Genomic DNA, 22,265 nt, shown 5'->3' with positions numbered 1-22,265 from the left:
GTCCCTGAATCCCTGAGCAGACTGCAGTTTGCCAAATCCAAGGCTCATGGGAATTGGGGGAATTACTTTTCTGGAGCCGGTTTTATCTTGTCCATGTTCCATTCATGCAAATTGGACATCCTCCCACAACTAAACTGTGTGCTGCCCTTCTGCTTGGGAAATACAGCTGTTCATGCTTAATGCTTTTGCTCAGCGCCTTTCTAATCTCTCAGCCTCACACTGTTTAAACGGCGGCCAGCTGATTGAGAGCAGATAAGTTTTTCTGTTTATTAATAAAGTACAAGGAGATGAATTCAAACAGTTCTAGTGCCATTTCTGCCAGCATCCTGGCAATGATGAGTGAGTAGGCAGATGTTTAACCATCGTCTCTCCACCCCCAAGCCTCATCTATAAAGTGAGAATTTGGACAAGATGGATCTTGAGGTCCTCCTACATCTAAGGTCACTGGCTATACGATAATTTAAGAATGAGGAAGTATTCATCAGGTAGGAGTTATTTACCACAAGAGGAGAATCTCAGCACTGTCTCCTGCAACTGTTCTCCTGGAAGGGGCCTATCTGTCAGCTGGAGCTTTTCCTCTGCATGTGAAATCAACAATTCTTCTTTCACATTTGGAAACAGACTTTTAAGTTGACCTTTTGTACTTAAAACCTCATATCAATGTTTTTAACATCTTTAGGGGACTGGGGTTTATGCTTTGCTGGTTGTTTCTTTTAAATCCATCTTTTCCAATATAATATTATTGCTTGTCAACACAGACTTGCACTTTTGTACTTTTGAATAGTTGCTGCCAACTTCACTCTGGTTTCTCCTACTAAAAGTCTGACCAATGACTCTCAATTTTAAAATCTTATAAATTGACTAATAAGGCAGCATTTTCCTAAAGGGTCAGCCTTTATCTTTGGTCTCCTGGATTTTATCTAAATTTTAAATTAGATTACTACTTTTGTAGATATTTTCAACATATGATCCATGTAATGTAAGTGTAAAAATACAGCCTCAGCACCTCTGGCCATCTTATTGCTCTAGTTGAGTAGCTGGGTTAGGAACATAAGCTGGGCCTCCCTAAACACTGGCCTGTTTGTTCCTTTGAACAGCTGAGGACCAATGTTTGAATAGCCATAGTAATCAAAATCTCTGCCCAATGACACGCCTTTGTATAAATTCTGAAATAAGAGTAGTTATAGCTAGCTAGCCCCACAAAATCCACAACAAAGGAAGCCAATCTCTTGGAGTGCTTCCTAAAATCTTCCTAAAACCTTGAATTGGAAGTACAAAATCTGGTGTATATTTAGGTATTGGCATCAGTTCACTCAGCTACTCAGGTTTGTTAATCATCTACCTAGCTCCAGGCACTGGGATACAAAAAAGAACTAGAGAGAAGTTGGCCTGTCCTTACCAGCATTGATCCTGCAGTATAGTGGGGTTCACAAACTCAGTTACAGCCCTGAGCAGATGCTGTGATGAAGGTACATAGGAGAACCAGAAGATGCTGCACGACTGGCACATAATGCCCAGTCGCGTCTGATTCTGCAACCCCACGGACTGTAGCCCACCAGGCTTCTCTGTCCATGGAATTCTCCAGGCAAGAAGACTGGAGTGGATTGCCATTCCCTTCTCCGGAGGAAATCTTCCTGACTCAGGGATTGAACCCATGTCTCCTGCATTGCAGGCAGATTCTTTACCACTTGAGCTACAGGGAAGTCCTTTACAGAAGGTGTTGGGATGAGGGTAAATAGGAGAACCCGGAAGGAGGCCCCTATTCTAAGTGGGTCTGGGGAGGAGGATAGGAAAAGAAGGGTTAAAGGAGGTTTGTTAAGCAAAAAGATAACTACACTGAGGTCCAAAGGCAAAGATGGGGAAGAATGGGAAAGGGGGAGAATTTTCCAGGAAAAGTAATGAAATGCACAAAGGCTTGGGGCCAGGGAGAGCAGGATAGATTTGAGGAAGACAGAAGTTCATTAGGGGTCGAGCTCAGAGTTCAAGAGGGATGAGGGAAGAAATTAGGCTGAGAGTGTACTCAGGGCCAGATCTTATTTATTCTGGATTTTATACTTTAGATAAATGTATCCCCTTTCTGGCCATTAAATTTTTTCTCAAGATAAAAATGTAAATCTGAAACATATCCAATCCCAAAGAGGAAATATTTTCACTAATATGGGAATTTCTTGGTTCTGCCCAGGAATGTTTACTAACTGTTAACACTGACTTTTAAATTTTTCACAGGATTGCTGTCTATGTAAGGTGCTTTCTAAGAAGATGGCATCTTCTTAATGATTTGAGAAACAAAACATGAGGCATATTTTCAAATTCTGATGTTCACAATAAACATTCATTGAAACCATTAAAATCTAACGAAAAGTTCTGGAGTTCCCAGATTGCTTTGTTCTAATAAGACATGGGTGGGACTCTAAGCATGTGATCACAGTAGGGTTAACATCTACTCAGGATTCAGTATATGTTGTGCTAAGTCGCTTCAGCCATGTCTGACTCTTGGAACTCCAGGCTCCTCTGTGGGATTCTCCAGGCAAGAAGACTGGAGTGGGTTGCCATGCCCTGCTCCAGGGGATCATCCCTGACCCAGGGATGGAACCCAAGCCTCCTGCATCTCTTGCGTTGACTGGCAGGTTCTTTACCACTAGCACCACCTAGGAAGCCCCAGCATTCAGTATAAGGAGGATAATTCTCACCTATCTGGGGTTGCCAGTCCAAACCGCTTACCCAGAACAACTTGGAAAATACCTGTGAAATAGTTTAGGCCAGAATTTGAATGGTGAGCCATGACCTCTGTTTGTGAGTCTCATAATTGTATAATCTTTTCTCCAAAATACATGAATGTTTTTATTCTCTTATTTTTCTTCATGATTTCCTTGGCTTGATACTGAAAACCTCTGCAATTATGTCTGGTCTCCAGTTCTCAAGATTTCTTTTCCTTCTCCCCAAACCCCTCATGCTGCACGCTCAGTCATGTCCAACTCTTTGTGACCCTGGACTACAGCCCACCAGGCTCCTCTGTCCATGAGATTTCCCAGGCAAGAATACTGAAGTGGGTTGTCATTTCCTTCTCCAGGGGATCTTCCTATCCCAGGGATCAAACCTGTGACTCCTGAGTCTTCTGAATGGGTGGGCAGATTCTTTACCACTGCACCACCTGGAAAGCCCCTATATCCTTCATCTCTAACAGAACAAAGCAAGTTAGAACATTTCACTCATCCTGGGTTATGTAGAGAAGCACCACAGGAGCCTAGGAAAGCTCTGGGTTTGGACTTGCTGCTGCTGCTGCTAAGTCGCTTCAGTCGTGTCCAACTCTGTGCAACCACATAGATGTCAGCCCACCAGGCTCCCCCGTCCCTGGGATTCTCCAGGCAAGAACACTGGGAAGGGGTGCCATTGCCTTCTCCAAGGCATGAAAGTAAAAAGTGAAAGCAAAGTTGCTCAGTCCTGTCCGACTCTTCACAACCCCATGGACTGCAGCCTGCCAGGCTCCTCCATCCATGGGATTTTCCAGGCAAGAGTACTGGAGTGGGGTGCCATTGCCTTCTCCGGGGTTTGGGCTTAGAAAACACAGATTCATGTTCCAGGCATACCACTTCCAGGCTGTGAACTTAGCACTAAAGAGTTAACCTTACTGAACCTCAGTATCTTTATCTGTAAAATGATTGGCTTAGCTCACAAGACGATGGGGAAAATCAAAATGAAGTAATGGATATAAAAACTCTGTGGGCTGAAAACCCTAATACCAATATAAAGCCACATTCCACCTCTTTGAGCAGGCTGATCCTTTCCTTGGAATTTCCTCACCAACTCCACCCACTAGCTTTAACTTTGAAAGCCCTTTTCCTCTTCCATGAATTCAGTTCACCATTGGTCAGAATGCTTGTTAAAAAAAAAAAAAAGTTTATTTATTTGGCTGTGTCGGGTCTTAGGTGCGTCATATGAGATCTTTCCTTGCAGTTCAAGGATTCTCTAGTTGTGGCACGCAGGCTCAGTAGTTGAAGCACGCGGGCTTAGTTGCTCCGAGGCACATGGGATCTTGGTTTGCCAACTAGGGATCGAACCTGCATCCCCGTCTTTGCAAGGTGGATTCTTAACCCCTGGACTACCAGGGAAGTCCCCAGATGCTTTTTATATTTATATCATAGGACTAGTCACACTCCGGAGAAGGCAATGGCACCGCACTCCAGTACTCTTGCCTGGAAAATCCCATGGACGGAGGAGCCTGGTAGGCTGCAGTCCATGGGGTCGCTAAGAGTCGGACACGACTGAGCGGCTTCACTTTCACTTTTCACTTTCATGCATTGGAGAAGGAAATGGCAACCCACTCCAGTGTACTTGCCTGGAGAATCCCAGGAATGGTGGAGCCTGGTGGGCTGCTGTCTATGGAGTCGCGCAGAGTCGGACACGACTGAAGCGACTTAGCAGCAGTAGCAGCAGCAGTCACACTCCTCCCATATTATAATTGCTTCTGTACTTGTATACTTGTCTATACTTCCTGTTTTGTAAATCCGCATCAGGTAGGAGTCCAGCCCCAACGTCTTTCCATCCCTGGTGTCACCCAGAGCAGCACTTAGTTCATGGATCCACTCCATGCTTATACCTGCTTAGTGCCATGCAATGCTGAAATTCGATTTAGTTAGTATCATTGTGAATCTTTCTCAGCGTTCATACGTTTTTCCACAGAGATTTTCCTTCAGTGAGTAAATTCATCTAGGCAGTAGTACAAATTAGTGTTCTCATTACAGGAAATGAATATTAAGGATGAGTAGATGACATTTGTCTTTCTTATTAGGGATTAAACCTCTGGGCAGTCCAGTTTTATAGCTGATGACCGATATGTTACAGAAAGATCCATTCTTTAATCATCTGAGCATGTTATGACCTTGAGAAAGCTGTCCAGTGCTGACACTGTGGAGTATTTGTGGATTTGTTATTCCTCATTATTGTTGTGTAGGTAAAATGCTGCTTACTTATTTTTCAAAAAATTATTCAGAACTGTCTGTGAGTGGGATTAAGCTCTCTCAGCTCCAGAAACCATGACCCTCAATGTCCAGAGGCCAAGCTCCCATGGGTGTGTGAGTGGAGGCAGGTTACATGATGTCAAACTTGTCAACTTATCAAGCTGTCATACTTATCAACATCATATTCATCCCAGGGGTCTTGTCGTATGTTATCTATGAGTCAACTTTGACTTTTCTTCTCTTCAAGTGTCTGTTTAACTGATTTCCAAGCTCAGGGACCATCGTCATTTCCCATGGACTAGACAAGTCTGGACTGCTTTCCAGCTCTTCCCCGTGTTCACAAGCAGAGCAGGCATCAGCTCCTTTACAAACCAGCCTCATCTTTGAAGCCCCCAGCTTCCTAAAGGGGCCACACATTTGCTAAAGATTTCCTGAGAATATACCCAAAGGCAAGGACTAAGGAGGCAAAAAGCACAGCTTCTACATCAATTTCAGGAACCTCAAGAACATTTTCTCCCCCAAGTTTGTCAAGAATGAGTTTCCTACTTTTATGTATGGCTGCTCTGAAGAGGTGCCAAGTCTGAAATCCCAGCTGCTGCTCTGAGGAAATTATTTTTCTTCACTTAAACAAAAGAATAAAATTTCCAAGGCTGGAGCTGATGGCTGCTCTAGAAGGAACACCTGCAGAGGGAAAGGATGTTTCAACCACAGGCCCCATGGGTTTCCTTGCATGGAGTTGCTCCCAGTCCTCGTAAAGATGCCATGTCTTCCCCTTTAAAACCCAGTTTGCTACTGAATCCATGAAAGCTCCTTTTTTCCCCCCTACATTATAAAAGGAATTTATAACTCAGGGAAAACAAAACTCATAAAAAGAGAAAGTACCACTAATTATAGAAAAATAATCACGGTCTGAAAATAAAATGCCAAAGTAAAGCTGTCTGGTCCTAAAAATACCAGTAAGAGGGCTTCCAGGTGGTGCTAGTGGTAAAGAACCCAGCTGCCAGCGCAGAAGACATAGATTCACAAGTTCAGTCCCTGGGTCAAGAGGATCCCCTGGAGGAGGGCATGGCAACCCACTCTAGTATCCTTGCCTAGAGAATCCCATGGACAGAGGAGCCTGGCAGGCTACAGTCCATGGGGTCACAAGGAGTTGGATACCACTGAAGTACAAGAGCAGCGAAGAGCCTTCTCATACCCCCAGGGACCCTCCTTCTAGGGTAACTACTCACCCATGCGGTGACATAGCTTTCCTTTACCTGGTTTCCATTTTTCATAGCTCACACCCAGTAGGGTGGGCTCCAGGTCAGCCTCCAGCAGATAAGAGCAAGCAAGACTTGCCTCACTAATGAAAATACAAAACCTTTATTCAAATCCCCCAGTTCCTATGGGAGAGGCCCTCATCCCCCGTGATCGGAGGGACATGTCCATTTCACTGGTTTCCAGAGCTGTGTTTCCTGACACTTCTGAGGCTCCTTGAGTAATCCAGCCCTTCCCAGCTCAGGTGGTCTACGGCGCCCACATCTAGCACCTTCTGTAATATGAATTTCCCCTCAGCACTCAGAAAGAAGGTCTTGTTATACGGGGAGCACACAGCATGTCCACAAAGCGAGTGCACTGCAGCAGATACTGTCCAAGCACTCGAGACACACCTGAGAACTAGCCCACAAAGTGAGAGAAGTGTTCTGCTCCAGTCTGAGCCTGGAGGGCAGTGCTAGAAAAATGCAGAACGTGGGAGGAGTAACGCTGACTCCTACGAGAAAGCTGGGAGGAAATCTGAGAACACTCAGCAAAGCAGAGATAAACAAAGAGTGAGACTTGAGTAAATAACTGTGAGCTTTCAAGTCTGTGGAGCTCACAGAGGAGTACAGACAATAACCAGAGGGCACCAGAGAAGAAGAGAAAAAACCCTGAGAAAGAGAAGGGAGGAGCTATTAGGCACTGCTGATGAGTGTCTGGGGTTGTCAGCCCAGGAGGCACCTGTAACCACAAGCGCTCTAGAGGCCGGGGCCTGACGGGCACAGACATCACCAAGTTAAAACCCGCCAGGCTCGATTGGCACTGCACACCCAACACTTGCCCTGTGGCTGGGGGTGGGTATGGGGTTGGGGGGGGGGGGGCCTCCCTTGTGTTTTTTCTGGTCCTAGGCCCTGGCAAAGCCAAGCTGAGCATGTCTTAGCAGAGAGGTGACCTGACTCTAAATGGGCAAAGAATCCAGATTCAGTGAGCTCTTTAGTGAGACTCACAAATGCGTGCAGAGCCCCAACTCTGGTGTTGCCATTAAGGGCAGGAGAGGGGCGAGGGCGGGGCAGGGGCTATGAGCCAAATGCTTTATTTTTAGGAAAATGGAAAACAGCACAGAAGGAGAACTGCTAAGACTCTGAGAGCAGGCAGCTCCAAGCTCCTGACAAAGGAGGGGAAGTCAGACATGGCCCACCATCCCCCCAGAGAACGGTAATAGTAACACTAAGGAGCATTGTTATGGGGTCTCTACATGCTTCACCCCTCACCCCAGTTCCGGGGACTGTCCTCTCTTCTCCTTGAATCTTGGCATCTTCCACTGTCCTCGGCCTGTCCCTAAGAAGACTTGGGAGCGATGTTTCTCCAGATCTCTCCTCCTCTCCTCCCCTCTTATTCTCCACCTTTGTGTCTGCAGCATCTGAGCATCTCCTGCTCTGCAGCCATGTTTTTGTTGAGTGGTTTCACCTGGGGAGTGGAAAAACAATAATTCCAGTGCCAGGCCCCACGTTCAGACTGAGAAACTCTGGGAGTACAGCCCAGGCCTGGGCTTGTCCAGTTAAACATTCCCGGAGGAGCCCAGTGAGCGGCCAGGCTTGGCAGGCACGGCGGCATAGGATCCTTCTTACAGGCCGGTTCCCGGGTGGCCGGGGCTTGCCCCGTTTGGCTGTGTGTCTGGCACATGTTATTCCTGCAGACGCCCCTCTGTGAGATCTCTTCCAGCCTGCGTGAGCTCCAGAGGCTGAACACATCTCCTCTTTCTGGTAATTCCTAATCTAAAGGGGGACCCTGCACTGCACTGTCAGTTCCCACAGGCTTCTTCCAGAGCCATCAACCTGCACTGAGGATTTCCCACCATATAAGTCTCCTCCTTGAACAAAGTGGAGTTGAGGGCTTACCTTAGTTCTCTAGGAGCTGCTGACTTTAGTCTTCTGCGAAATACCCCGGCAGGAAACTCCCTGGAAGCCAGGCTATCTGGTGGACAAGAAACAGCAGGAGTAACCCCATAGTGGTATCCTCCTAGGGCCTCCTGGGAGCTCAGGCCTTCGCCTTCTTCAGCTTTCTAAACTGTTCTAGGCAGTAGGCTTAGCCAGTCCAACCCTCTTTGAAGTCGAAAGCCACCTGACAGTCCCTCATATCCTTCCCTCCAGGGGCAGAGGTTCAGAAACATCTCTTTTTTTGGATCTGCCCAGACTGCAACGCTTGTCAGTCAGCTTAGGGCCTGTGGACAGAGACTAAGTTCTGGGGGCAGGTAGCCTCCAGTTTGTGGAAGACTTCCTCTTGCAGCTCACAGCTTGGTTCAGGAAACACTTCTGATGCTTGACAATGCCAGGCACTGGGAGACAGGGAGGCAAAGATGAAGTATCCTGGGGGAACTCGCTCTCTGGGTTTCTAGAAAGCCCAGATTCAGGTGGCAATAAGTGCCCTCCTGTGGAAACTTCCCCACCCAGTTCTGTGCTGGCAGAATAGGAAAAACTGACCCAAAATTGTAATTTGTTGGGTTTAAGGTGAGTCATAGTCCAAATAGGACAGGCCCATGAAATGCAGGGGAAAAATTTCCAAGGTTCCATTAGCATGAACAAGGTACACTTACATAACTTGAGAGTTTCCGCTCATAAAGGTACTCTGTATGAAGTCAGTTCTTCCTTGTGCTCAAACCAAATAAAAATGTAGCGTGCTCATTTAACTTGTGCAGACATCAGTCAGTCCAGTGTCATACAGGCAGTCTAGCTATTTCAGCTTCTGTGGGAACTCTCCCGAATGCATGAGCTCACCCATAGGCAATGTTGCTGACAAAGCCCCAGGTTAGCTCAGCCACCACATGGTTGCCTGAGTGATCTCTTCACCTTACACGTCTGAACTTGGCTTTGAATCTTTCATGGATTTATTTTACCTAATGCAGGACTCGTCCAAGGATAATCTCAGACTTCATGTACCAGAATCACCCGTGCATGGGAATCTCAGCCTGGAGTCAGACCCTTAGTCGTTATTCTGTTCATTTTGTGTTGAGCTCTTCCATGTTAGGGGAAAAGAATAAGAAGACATCATCAAATAAGAGATTGGTTTGCAAGCAACAGATTTTAAGAAGCAACTTGCTGTTTATATTCCATGGTCAGTTCAAACCTGTGATAATTTTGAGACCTTGCAAGATTCAGTCATAGAGAGACATCTGAAATCTATGATGTCTACTACAGATAAAATAGACTAAGAAGATTTTCAGCATCAAAGATTGGAACCAAAATGGGGTGTCTCATTAACCCAGAGGTAACTAGCTGTCAGACAGGAAATGCAATTCTCAGGATCTGTGTTTGCCATCTCTAGGGTTGTATCATACCAGACAGTCTGCACTCGGATGAACTCCCCTGGCAGGGAAGTGGCAGGTTGCTAAGCAGTGTCTTAGCTGTCTACTCCCCTGCTTTACCTGGGATGGTGTGTGGTGAGAATGGGCCAGGTATCAGCAGTGAGCAGATGGAATGCCCTCCAGAGAAGCTGTCCAGGGAAGAGCCAGGAAAGCAGTTTTCCCTCTAGACCAGGGAATGCACCCAGCCTTCCAGGGCAAAGTGTAGAGTAGACCATGTTTACCTTAGTACCACTGGTGCCTGTCTGTTTCCTTTCTCTCTGTGGCATTCGTACTTCCTCATTGCCCAGGGTGATGCCTCAGATTCAGCTTCCCTTCATGGTGTCACAGCCCCCTCTTAAAACTTTTAACTCATTCCCTCTTCCCCATATCCAGTCAGTTCCTGGCTAGTGTTGGTTCTTCCTGAATAATCTCTCAAGTCTGCCCCTTTCCTCTCTGTTCCCATTAGTTCAGTTCAGTTGCTCAGTCGTGTCCGACTCTTTGCGACCCCATGGACTTAAGCATGCCAGGCCTCCCTGTCCATCACCAACTCCCGGAGTTTACTCAAACTCATGTCCATTGAGTCAGTGATGCCATCCAACCATCACACCCTATGTCATCCCCTTCTCCTCCTGCCTTCAATCTTTCCCAGCATCAGGGTCTTTTCAAATGAGTCAATTCTTCACATCAGATGGCCAAAGTACTGGAGTATCGGCTTTAACATCAGTCCTTCCAATGACCATTCAGGACTGATTTCCTTTGGATGATTGGATCTCCTTGCAGTCCAAGGGATTCACAAGAGTCTCCTCCAACTCCACAGTTCAAAAGCATCAATTCTTCTGCGCTCAGCTTTCTTTATAGTCCAACTCTCACATCCATACTTGACTACTGGAAAAACCATAGCCTTGACTAGACGGACCTTTGTTGGCAAAATAATGTCTCTGCTTTTTAATATGCTGTCTAGGTTGGTCATAACTTCCCTGCCAAGGAGTAAGTGTCTTTCTATTTCATGGCTGCAGTCACCATCTGCAGTGATTTTGGAGTCCAGAAAAATAAAGTCTGCCACTGTTTCCACTGTTTCTCCATCTATTTGCCATGAAGTGATAGGACTAGATGCCATGATCTTCGTTTTCTGAATGTTGAGCTTTAAGCCAACTTTTTCACTCTCCTCTTTCACTTTAATCAAGAGGCTTTTTAGCTCCTCTTCTCTTTCTGCCATAAGGGTGGTATCATCTGCATATCTGAGGTTATTGCTGTTTCTCCCTGCGATCTTGATTCCAGCTTGTGCTTCATCCAGCCCAGCGTTTCTTATGATGTACTCTGCATATAAGTTAAATAAGCAGAGTAACAATATACAGGCTTGATGTACTCCTTTTCCTATTTGGAACCAGTCTGTTGTTCCATGTCCAGTTGTAAGTGTTGCTTCCTGACCCACATACAGATTTCTCAAGAGGCAGGTCAGGTGGTCTGGTAGTCCCATCTCTTGAAGAATTTTCCACAGTTTATTGTGATCTATACAGTCAAAGGCTTTGGCATAGTCAATAAAGCAGAAATAGATGTTTTTCTGGAACTCTCTTGCTTTTTCGATGATCCAGCAGATGTTGGCAATCTGATCTCTGGTTCCTATGCCTTTTCTAAATCCAGCTTGAACGTCTGGAAGTTTACAGTTCATGTATTGTTGAAGCCTGGCTTGGAGAATTTTGAGCATTCCTTTGCTAGCATGTGAGATGAGTGCAATTATGCAGTAGTTTGAGCATTCTTTGGCATTGCCTTTCTTTGAGATTGGAATGAAAACTGACCTTTTCCAGTCCTGTGGCCACTGCTGAGTTTTCCAAATTTGCTGGCATATTGAGTGCAGCACATTCACAGCATCATCTTTCAGGATTTGAAATAGCTCAACTGGAATTCCATCACGTCCACTAGCTTTGTTCGTAGTGATGCTTTCTAAGGCCCACCTGACTTCACATTCCAGGATGTCTGGCTCTAGGTGAGTGATCACACCATTGTGATTATCTGGTTCATGAAGATCCTTTTTGTACAGTTCTTCTGTGTATTCTTGCCATCTCTTAATATCTTCTGCTTCTGTTAGGTCCATACCATTTCTGTCCTTTATTGAGCCCATCTTTTCATGAAATGTTCCCTTGTTATCTCTAATTTTCTTGAAGAGATCTCTAGTCTTCCCCATTCTATTGTTTTCCTCTGTTTCTTTGCACTGATCCCTGAGGAAGGCTTTCTTATCTCTCCTTGCTATTCTTTTGAACTCTGCATCCAGATGTTTATATCTTTTCTTTCTTCCTTTGCTTTTGACTTCTCTTCTTTTCATGGCTATTTGTAAGGCCTCCTCAGACAGCCATTTTGCTTTTTTGCATTTCTTTTCCATGGGGATGGTCTTGATCCCTGTCTCCTGTACAGTGTCACAAACCTCCATCCATAGTTCATCAGGCACTCTATCAGATCTAGTCCCTTAAATCTATTTCTCACTTCCACTGTATAATCATTAGGGGTTTGATTTAGATCATGCCTGAATGGTCTAGTGGTTTTCCCTGCTTTCCTCAATTTAAGTCTGAATTTGGCAACAAGGAGTTCATGACCTGAGCCACAGTCAGCTCCTGGTCTTGTTTTTGTTGACTGTATAGAGCTTCTCCATCTTTGGCTGTAAAGAATATAATCAGTCTGATTTTGGTGTTGACCATCTGGTGACGTCCATGTGTAGAGTCTTCTCTTGTGTTGTTGGAAGAGGCTGTTTGCTATGGCCAGTGCGTTCTCTTGGCAGAGCTCTAATAGCCTATTCCCATTACTACCACCTTGATTTATGCTCCTAATCCCTAACCCGTCCTAGTCCTGCTGTCAAGGCCTCTGAAGTCAACTCCCAAAACGCCACTTGAATCTCATCTCTCTGACATTCAAAGACACACTGGACCCCAGACCCCACCCCCTCTGCCTTCCACTGTACCCGGCGCCTGATTCTCAGCTCTGCTCCCTTACTCTTCCCCAGCCGGACTGGGATGCTCGCTATGCCATCAGCCAGTTTGTGTTTTCCTGCCTGCACACCTCTGCTCAGGCAGGTCTCTGAAAGTGAAAACCTTTCCTTGAGAGGAGGCTGACTTCTGAACTTCAGGGCCTGCTCAAATGCCAGCTCCTTTCCCAGCCACCCCCTGCCCCAGTCATGTGTCCTCTCCATTCTCTGAAGAAGCAATTTATATCAGCTTCAGTCATAAGAATTTGCTTTGAAATTAAAGCAGTAACTAATACCGGGGCTTCCCTGGTGGCTCAGCTGGTAAAGAATCCGCCTGCAATGCGGGAGACCTGGGTTCAATCCCTGGGTTGGGAAGATCCCCTGGAGGAGGGCATGGTGACCCACTCTACTATTCTTGCCTGGAGAATCCCCAGGGATAGAGGAGACTGACAGGCTACCCTCCGTGAGGTCACAAAGAATCTGATGCTACTGAGCGACTAAACACAGCATGGCAATGCTTACTGACCTAGCACATGCCAGGTCCTGTGCTAATTGCTGTATCTTGTTTGATCTTTCTGATAATCTAATGACTTAGTTATTATCCCATTTCACAGATGAATAAACTGAGAAATGTCAAATAACTTCTTCAGTGTCACGTAACTCAGAAGTGGTAGAGCAGAACTCCTGATTCCAAAGTCCATGCTGCAAGCTCATCACAGTCTATGGCCTCCCTAGCATTTTGATCTGTCTGTATGTGTTGAGCGTCCCCCATCTCACCTCAGTACATTGTTATCTGAGGAAGAGAAACCACTTCTTATATACTCTTACCCCAGCAGTGTTTGAGAGAACCCCGTCACGATAAGGGCTTCCCCAGTGGCTCATCAGTAAAGAATCCGCCTGCCATGCAGGAGACACAGGAGACATGGGTGCCATCCCTGGGTCAAGTAGACCCCTGGAGAAGGAAATGGCTACTCACTCCAGTGTTCTTGCTGGGAAATCCCATGGACAGAGGAGCCTGGCAGGCTGCAGTCCATGGGGTTACAAAGAGTTGGACAAAACTGAGCAACTGAACATGAGCATGCGCATCTTCTAAAATGTAAACAACCAACTGGAGCATCCATAACCAGATGATTTTGCCTTAAGCCCAAACCCTGAAATTACATCTGGGCTGTGCTGCTTACGATACAGCACTTTCTTCCCCTACCCTTGCTGCCCTTGCCCCCATGAGACTGTGTGCCTGATTCCCTTCCGAGGGCCAGCTACTGCATCACCCCACCTCTGAAAGTTCCTGAAATGACTTGCCTTGGCAGATGGCTCTGCCCTTTAATTAGCCATTCAGATCCTGCTTCCCCTTATTTAATATCAGGAAGTGTCCATGTGTTTCATCCCCTTCCCCCTCTTGGACATAGTGCCTTCCTACTATTCTTTTCCCATTTTGTACTTTTGTTTGGTGCTTTTCCCTTCAATGTGTTATCGGAATCCAATCTGGGGATTTTTGCCAAGTTGTCTGAACATTTTATCTCCATATGTGGTATCTCACTTCGTTTTTAAACCGTCCTTTTTTGGTATGAATGCACATACTTTCTGTGAGCTATTTTAGGACCCAGCATCATTAAGAGACAAGATTAGTGTGGTCTGCAAATCTACTATAACTTGGGGAAGTCTTTATGCTTGACTCTCTTAGCCACATTTATCCATATTCAGTGAGAGTTATAATGTCAATGATATAACCCTGCATATTGTAGAAGTCCTGTTTTGATGTGAAGGTGACTGATGATCTTTCCCCACAGGAGATCTACCCTTCTCATTGGGACTTGCTTGGCTAACATAGATTTAAATTATTGTGCATCCCTCATCATATGCAAATTCATTGGTGAATGGAGAATAGCCAAGAAGGAAGAGGAAGTCAAGTGGAAGATTAAAGAAAATCACAATGAAGAATCTTCTAGCTGATAAATAGGAAGGGACTATAGCACCACTTTGGTTAGGTACCTTGCAATATGTACACTGGTGTATTTTCAAGATAATGGCTATCTTCTTAGTTCCATGTAACTAGTCATGTTCTGAGTTTTCTGCTGCCCTTTCCCCACTATATACAGTCTTATCTGTCCCTCCTACCAATGAACAGGGAGTATATCTGATTCCAGAGTTTCTGGCTCAGTTATGATTCTATAAGGAGACTGGCGTTTCTCAATTAGCCCTGCAGGGGAAAGCATTAGACAACAATGATGACTAAGCTGCATGGCACTAATTCTGAGTCCAACAAGATTTCAGAGAATTAGGAGGGAACTGGAGCTGTTAAAAAAAATTTCAAAAGGGAGATGAAATTTCAGCCTTAGAGCTCCAAATAAAGAATAAGATAGAGATAATAGATGAGAGGAAGGAGGACATTCCCAGTAGGCAAGTGCAGCAGCATAAGCAAAGGTTCTAGAAGTAGCAATAAGCGTGTAATGAGAGAGTGGGCATGAATGCTAGGAGGAGAGAATGAGTTTTGGTGAGAATAAGAAAGAAGGGTGAATTTGTAGAATAAACATCAGAGAGATGATGGAAGAAATGAAGACAGCAGTGAAGAGGAAAATGTGATTGAATAGTATATCAACAAAATGGGACAAAAATTGACTATTAGGAAGAATTTGACTTTTGACCATTTCCCCAGTTGAATGGAGTACAGATATTTAGCTCCAAAACATGACCTCTCCTTAACATCTTCTGTGCAGCTTTTTCAGATTAATAAATTAGTTATCTTGGTAACCATGGATACTTTTATAATTAAAGCTCTATTTTTCTTGATCTCTGGGAGAATAAACTTTGTTATGAGTCATGTACATTGCATTTAGGTAGATGAGGTGGTGCACTAGACTGCTTTGTGAGGTATGAGAGCTCCCAGAACCAGGCAGTAGAACCTCAAAACTTCATGGACGTTAAAGATGCCATATGAATGTGCTCTAGGGCAGATTCATGATGGGTACATTCACTTCCAACCCAAAAGAAAACTCTCAGACCTGCCTCAGTTTCTTCTGTACAAATGAGTTAAGTGGCTTGTCTAAGGTCTCCTAGCTATAAGCGGTAGACAAGCATCCAGGGCCAAGTGTTCTCTCCCCAAAAGAGCTCTGGGGGTTTTGTTTGTTATTTTAATGATAACATGGTGAGGGCATCTCAGGTCATGTCTAGGGAGTGTTTTGTGTTCTGTAAGAGACTAGGAAATTGTTCACATATTTCTTTTATAGTATTCCCATGCTTTTTATAGGACAACAAATTTTAACTCTCTCCTCTCTATTACAGCTTTGTATAAGATTGGCTTAAATGAATTGCTTGTCAAATTCAAAGTTAATCCTATTTCAGGATCTTTTCCTCATGACATTTGTGTGTTTTGTGGGAACTGCCCTTCTTTAGGCAATGGTACTCCACTCCAGTATTCTTGCCTGGAAACTCCCATAGATGGAGGAGCCTTCAAGGCTGCAGTCCATGGGGTCACTGAGGGTCGGACACGACTGAGCGACTTCACTTTCACTTTTCACTTTCATGCATTGGAGAAGGAAATGGCAACCTACTCCAGTGTTCTTACCTGGAGAATCCCAGGGACGGGGGAGCCTGGTGGGCTGCTGTCTATGGGGTCGCACAGAGTCGGACACGACTGAAGCGACTTAGCAGCAGCAGCAGCCCTTCTTTAACTCTTCAGAATCAAATTGGAATATTCCAAATTTAAATCTGTCAACAGTTCTTGCTTTTCTGTGTCTTTAGTGATTTCTCAGAACATTGCTATTTATAGCAGCAAGTAAGCTGTAGCCTGTCTGTCATTTGTCTAGAACTTAATTAAAAGTCTCTACGTGGATATTTCCCTGGCAGCCCAGTGGTTAAGACTCTAAGCTTCCAGTGCACAGGGTGTGGGTTCAATCCCTAGTCGGGGAACAAAGATCACACATATCACATGGCACAGCCGAAAAACAAGTGTCTGAGGGAGAGGACACAGACTTAGGTGGACATTCCCTGGGAGGATCTGACTCTTTCCAGGTACTTTTAAGGTGACACTGACTCATTAAATTGAATTTTACTTTTCTTCCAAACTTAGAACTTTCCTCTTCCTTATAACTTTAAGATCTGGATCTCTCTGTACTTCATTTTCTCTTTCTTCTCCTTCTCCTCTGCCTCCTCCCTTCCTCCCTTCTTTTTCTTCCTCTTTCTCTTCAAGGAATGATTAAAAGGAAGAGACCACCTAAGCTTACCAGGCAAGAATTATAAAACATAAGGGAGCAATATAATAAATTTAGAGAGCTGAGAAAGATCACATGAAATGGAATAAGAACTAATTGAGTTGAGAAAGGTAAGAAAGAAACATGGAATACCCTGGCTGGAGGCACTCATCTGAAACAGAAAAGTAGGGAGAGCTGGAAGTGAGGAAAGTCTTGGGATGGATTTTTCCCTACTCCAGCCACCAGGCATCACTGCTACAGCTTGGTTGCTGCCTGGAGTTGTCCACGGTGAGGAAGGGGAGGAGAGAGGCAGTGGGCAGTTATTCTGTACAGGATGTCTGCTAGACATATGTTTGAGTAGTTTGAAGTCTTTACTGGAACAAAGACAAAGATAAATAAATAATCGAACCTGAACCTATCCGGGTGTTTGTCCCTACAGTGTTTAAATAGTCTGTGACTCGTTTAAAATGGAATCCAAACACCGAGCATGATTTAGATGGCAATTTTATTACCCTTGGCTTGGCCTTGAGGACTGATTTTGAGCTTTCTGCCTGAAAATAAGCTCAGAATGAACTAGAAGTTCCTTTATCCTTAAAAACAGAAATAATTCTGGATCTGCTTTGGCCTTCCTGGGAAAAAAAAGGCAACATGGAAAGTGTTAGAAGTTGTTTGGCAAAAAGTCATGTTGTCAGCTGCTCTCGTGAGGTAGGACAGAACCTTCAGGAAATGAGCTGGCATGGTGCACGTGCAATTCGAGCTAATTCAGGCAGTGAAACTGCTTGTGAATGGAATATGTGGGATGGTGGTTCTTTAAAGTGGGGGAGGGGTGCAGGGTTGGACCTGCCACCACATCAGCCCCAAATGTTTTCACCGTCGTTCACTTCCATACAAATTATGTCCACTTGGTATCTCTGTGGGTCAACATTTGTTCAGGAACGTTTGAAATAGCAAGGGTTTCCATAAATGTTGTGCAGGGAACTGGTCCTAATGGTTTCTCCTTTGCCTCTCCACCCCATCAACTCAACAGGAGTCAGTGAGTAATATAGATTTTCATGGTATAGAATTCTTGTGGAATTCTAGGCATGGCCTGGTAGCAGAATTGACAAATTCTGGTCTGAATATTCACTCAGCCCATTCACCTGAGGTTGGATATATATTCAAAGAGTTGGGAGAGAGAGGGGGTGGGAACTCACAGCATGATTTGTCCTCATCTGAATGCTCTGGGAATGGCTCTTATTCCAAGTATTTCTGGGTAGGGCTTCCCTTGTGGCTCAACTGGTAAAGAATCTGCCAGCAATGCGGGAGACCTGGGTTCGATCCCTGGGTTGGGAAGATACCCTGGAGAAGGAAAAGCTACCCTTTCCAGTATTCTGGCCCAGAGAATTCCATGGACTATGTAGTCCATGGGATCACCAAGAGCTGGACATAACCGAGCAACTTTCACTTTAAGATGTTGTTAAAGAATTTTTTGCTCCTCCTGAAATGTTCTACCTCTTGGAATAAGGATAGAATTAAAGGGAGATGGGTATAATGGATCTAGCCTTCATTCAGTGCTTTAGTTTTAATACAGTGAAACAGTGAAGACAGTGAAATCGCTCAGTCACGTCCGACTCTTTGCAAACCCATGGGCTGTAGCCTACCAGCCTTCTCCGATCATGGGATTTTCCAGGCAAGAATACTGGAGTGGGTTGCCATTTCCTTCTGTCATACCATGGTTGTTGGTACAAGGATAAATGCAATGGAACTGAGTAGAGAGTCCAGAAATAGACTCACATATATATAAGCAATGGATTTACTTCAAAGGCACCACTTACAGTAGGAAAAGGATAGTCTTTTCAACAAATGATGCCAAAGCAGTTGGTTGTCTTCTGGGGAGGGATGATGAACTTTGACCTCAACTTCCTAACATCAGTTCAGTTCAGTTCAGTCGCTCAGTCATGTCCAACTCTTTGTGACCCTATGAACCACAGCACGCCAGGCCTCCCCGTCCATCACCAACTCCCGGAGTCCACCCAACCCATGTCCATCGAGTCAGTGATGCCATCGAACCATCTCATCCTCTGTCGACCACTTCTCCTCCTGCCCTCAATCTTTCCCAAAATCAGGGTCTTTTCAAATGAGTCAGCTCTTCTCATCAGGTGGCCAAAGTATTGGAGTTTCAGCTTCAACATCAGTTCTTCCAATGAACATCCAGGACTGATCTCCTATAGGATAGACTGGTTGGATCTCCTTGCAGTCCAAGGGACTCTCAAGAGTCTTCTCCAACACCACAGTTCAAAAGCATCAACTCTTTGGCGCTCAGCTTTCTTTATAGCCCAACTCTTACATCCATACATTACCACTGGAAAAACCATAGCCTTGACTAGACGGACCTTTGTTGGCAAAATAATGTCTCTGCTTTTTAATATGCTGTCTAGATTGGTCATAACTTTCCTTCCAAGGAGTAAGTGTCTTTTAATTTCATGGCCTCAATCACCATCTGCAGTGATTTTGGAGCCCAGAAGAATAAAGTCAGCCACTGTTTCCACTGTTTCCCCATTTATTTGCCATGAAGTGATGGGACCGGATGTCATAATCTTTGTTTTCTGAATGTTGAGCTTTAAGCCAACTTTTTCACTCTCCTCTTTCACTTTCATCAAAAGGTTCTTTAGTTCTTCTTCACTTTCTGCCATAAGGGCGGTGTCATCTGCATATCTCAGGTTATTGTTGTTTCTTCCAGCAATCTTGATTCCAGCTTGTGCTTCCTGCAGCCGAGCATTTCTCATGATGTACTCTGCATAGAAGTTAAATAAGCAAGGTGACAATATACAGCCTTGATGTACTCCTTTTCCTATTTGGAACCAGTCTGTTGTTCCATGTCCAGTTCTAACTGTTGTTTCCTGACCTGCATACAGGTTTCTCAAGAGGCAGGTCAGGTGGTCTGGTACACAACAATTAATTAGAGATGGACCAAAACCTAAATATGAAAGGTAAACCTATGGAGCTTATAGAAGAAAACAGGAGATCTTTATGAGCTTGGTCTGGGCCAAAAACAAAAAATCTAACAGAACACTAAAAGCATCAATCATAATAGAAATATTTGATACATTGGACTATATTAAAACTAAGGAGATCTTAGTTTTAAAATTAGGCTGTTAGAGAATCCATAGCATATCTTCAAGACATGTGACAGAAAATCAGTCTAGAGTTCTTCCATGTGGGCTCCAGAAACTGCCTTGGCTAAGACCCATGACCCTGCTCCTTGCTCCATCTATAGAGAAATGGCTGCGGGTTGAAATAAGTGGCTTGTTGCAAGGCTGAGGCACTCGAATCTCACAGGAATCTTACTTTCCTCATGTGGTTTTGCTACGTGAGAGGCAGCTTTGTTCCCGGGCCCCTCCAATCTCTGAACACTGGTGCATTCTTCTCAGAGCACTCCCTTGAGATCCCCTGAGCTTTGAGGTTGTCCCGCCAAGTCTGTGTGGGAAGGAGGACAGAGCCTCACGGGGCCTTCAGGCTTGAGCCAGATCCGCTGTGTGGTGTCCAAGTTCTTTGGGTCCCAGGGCCCTAGAGGGAGCCCAAAATGCAGTGAGGGGCCTTGTGTTGGTGAGGACAGACGAGGAAGCATCGGAAACAGGGCCAGCAGTACACACAAACGCAGCCCCGCTGTGCTCACTGTGTCCACGATTGCCACAGAAAAGACCAAGACCCCTGGCCAAGAGACATGCTTCCTTTCAGATCCAGGCTTTAGAGGGAAGGAAGCAAGAAATATATTTAGAGCTTTCAAAACTATGTTTTGCCTATTCTTACAAAGGGAAAAAATAAAACTACCCTGAGGGATTTTTTAAAAATCAGCTTTCAGTACTTGAGATGAGTGGGAAAACTCTTACATGCTGTTGTCATTTCCTTTCTGTTTCAAGAAATTAATTGTGGGCTGGAAATAGCCTGTTGCAAGAGGGGAGACTTCGTGCCCTTTGGATGCTGATTATGCCAGAAAACTTTCCAGGCCCCAAGGGAAGGTTGTCCCTTTCCCAGGACTCTGATGCAAGATGTCCCTGCAGTTAGATACGTTATTCAGCTCCAAGACCCAAAGCAGTGGAGAGCTGAAATTCAGAGGGAATAATTAACTCATTCTTTGAAGAAATGGCCTCGAGCTTTGACTTTGGGCCATGTTTGGTTCTGGAAGTACTGTACTGTCATCCCGGGATTCCAGGCTCCTTCCCTCTAACATGGACTCTCTCAGGCGCCTGGGGCTGTGCCCTGTGAATTAACAGTGGAGCGCATTTGCAAAAATCTGAGACTTTTTTTCTTCCATTACCCAAAGAGTAAAGATTGGTTGTTGCCCCCCCTTCTCCAAACAGAAATACTAGTACATAAAAAAGAAAAACATTAAATATTTTGGGAGTTCACTATATTAATTGGAAAGTTGCACGCAAGCAAAACAGCTGGTAAATTAAAACTCATTTAAGCATGAATCACAGAAGAAAATTTTGTAAGCAATAAATTTTTCTTCCTAATTGTTTTCTGACTGTCAAGATGTATGCATCACCGAAGTATAGCTTAAAATCCTGTTGGTGGCTGGGGGAAGCTAGTCTGGTCTTTGAAAGTAACTTCAGATAACCAATGGAGGGGACAGTCTCCCAAACAGAATCAAATATTTAGTTCTAGTAATACAGATTTCTAGCATGCTGACAGATGTTAAAGACTGTTTAAAAACACGGTTTGGCTTTGTGCCCGCTCCCATAGGTCCTTCCATCGTGACGCCCCCCAAGGACATCTGGAATGTCACTGGTGCCCAGGTGTATTTGAGCTGCGAGGTCATCGGAATCCCCACCCCTGTCCTCATCTGGAACAAGGTCAGTGGCAGCGACTTCAGGAAGACACCCTAGACTGACCAATGAGTAGTTACCCTGCAGAGGAGAGTAATGGCCTAAAATCCTCAGCCAGTCAGGGCTTTCCCACAGTCTTCCGGACACTGGTCATGTGTCTTAGCAAACGACTACACTGACCTCTAGAATAGTCCCTGTTGTGGTCTTGTTAGCAGTCCCCAAGCACCAAGCCTTAGGGGCTGGCAGCACTGTGATGCTGGGCACACATCCCCTGCTCTGAGTGCATATGTGTGTATCTCAGTATAACACAGTGGTTGAGATTGTGAGTTCCTTAGACGGGCTGGCTGAGTTCTCTCTAAGTCAGGGTTTCTTGGCATCAGCACTGTTGGCATTTTGAGCCAGATGGTTCTTTGTTGCGGGGGCTGCCCTGTGCACTACAAGTAGTTTTGCAGCGTCCCTGGCTTCTACCTGCTAGATGCCAGGAGCTGGTGTGCATTCTCACATGTGCGCGCGCACACACACACACACACACACAAACACACACACTCCACTGTGACAGTTAACAATGCCTCTAGACATTATCAAATGTTCCCTGGGGAGGAGGTCACCCTAGACCTCAATTTTTCCACTGTGTGATGAATGTAGCTTGGAATTCTTGTAAAGATTACATAGGAAGTCGCCCAGCTAAATCACTGGTGCTCAGGCAATGTTAGCTACTCTTCCTGAAAATATTTCCCTTTGAAGAGCATTATCTTGTATATGAGTGTTGTCTTCGCATAT

The 22,265-nt window shown here is 45.0% G+C and overlaps 1 protein-coding gene across 1 annotated transcript in view; it reads left to right on the top strand.

Annotated features, from left to right (window-relative positions):
- IGFBP7 (insulin like growth factor binding protein 7) overlaps positions 1–22,265 on the top strand; it is an 81,016-nt gene that overhangs the window by 45,117 nt on the left and 13,634 nt on the right. Inside the window, exon 2 of the mRNA XM_018049499.1 lies at positions 21,403–21,512. Within this exon, the coding sequence (XP_017904988.1) occupies positions 21,403–21,512 (110 nt within the window). The remainder of the gene's footprint in view (positions 1–21,402; positions 21,513–22,265) is intronic.

The sequence above is a fragment of the Capra hircus genome, chromosome 6 (genome assembly GCF_001704415.2).
Source record: "Capra hircus breed San Clemente chromosome 6, ASM170441v1, whole genome shotgun sequence".
NCBI classification, from domain to species: domain Eukaryota; kingdom Metazoa; phylum Chordata; class Mammalia; order Artiodactyla; family Bovidae; genus Capra; species Capra hircus.
The sequence above is the reverse complement of the archived record's forward strand: the minus strand, read 5'-3'. Positions and strand labels throughout refer to the sequence as shown.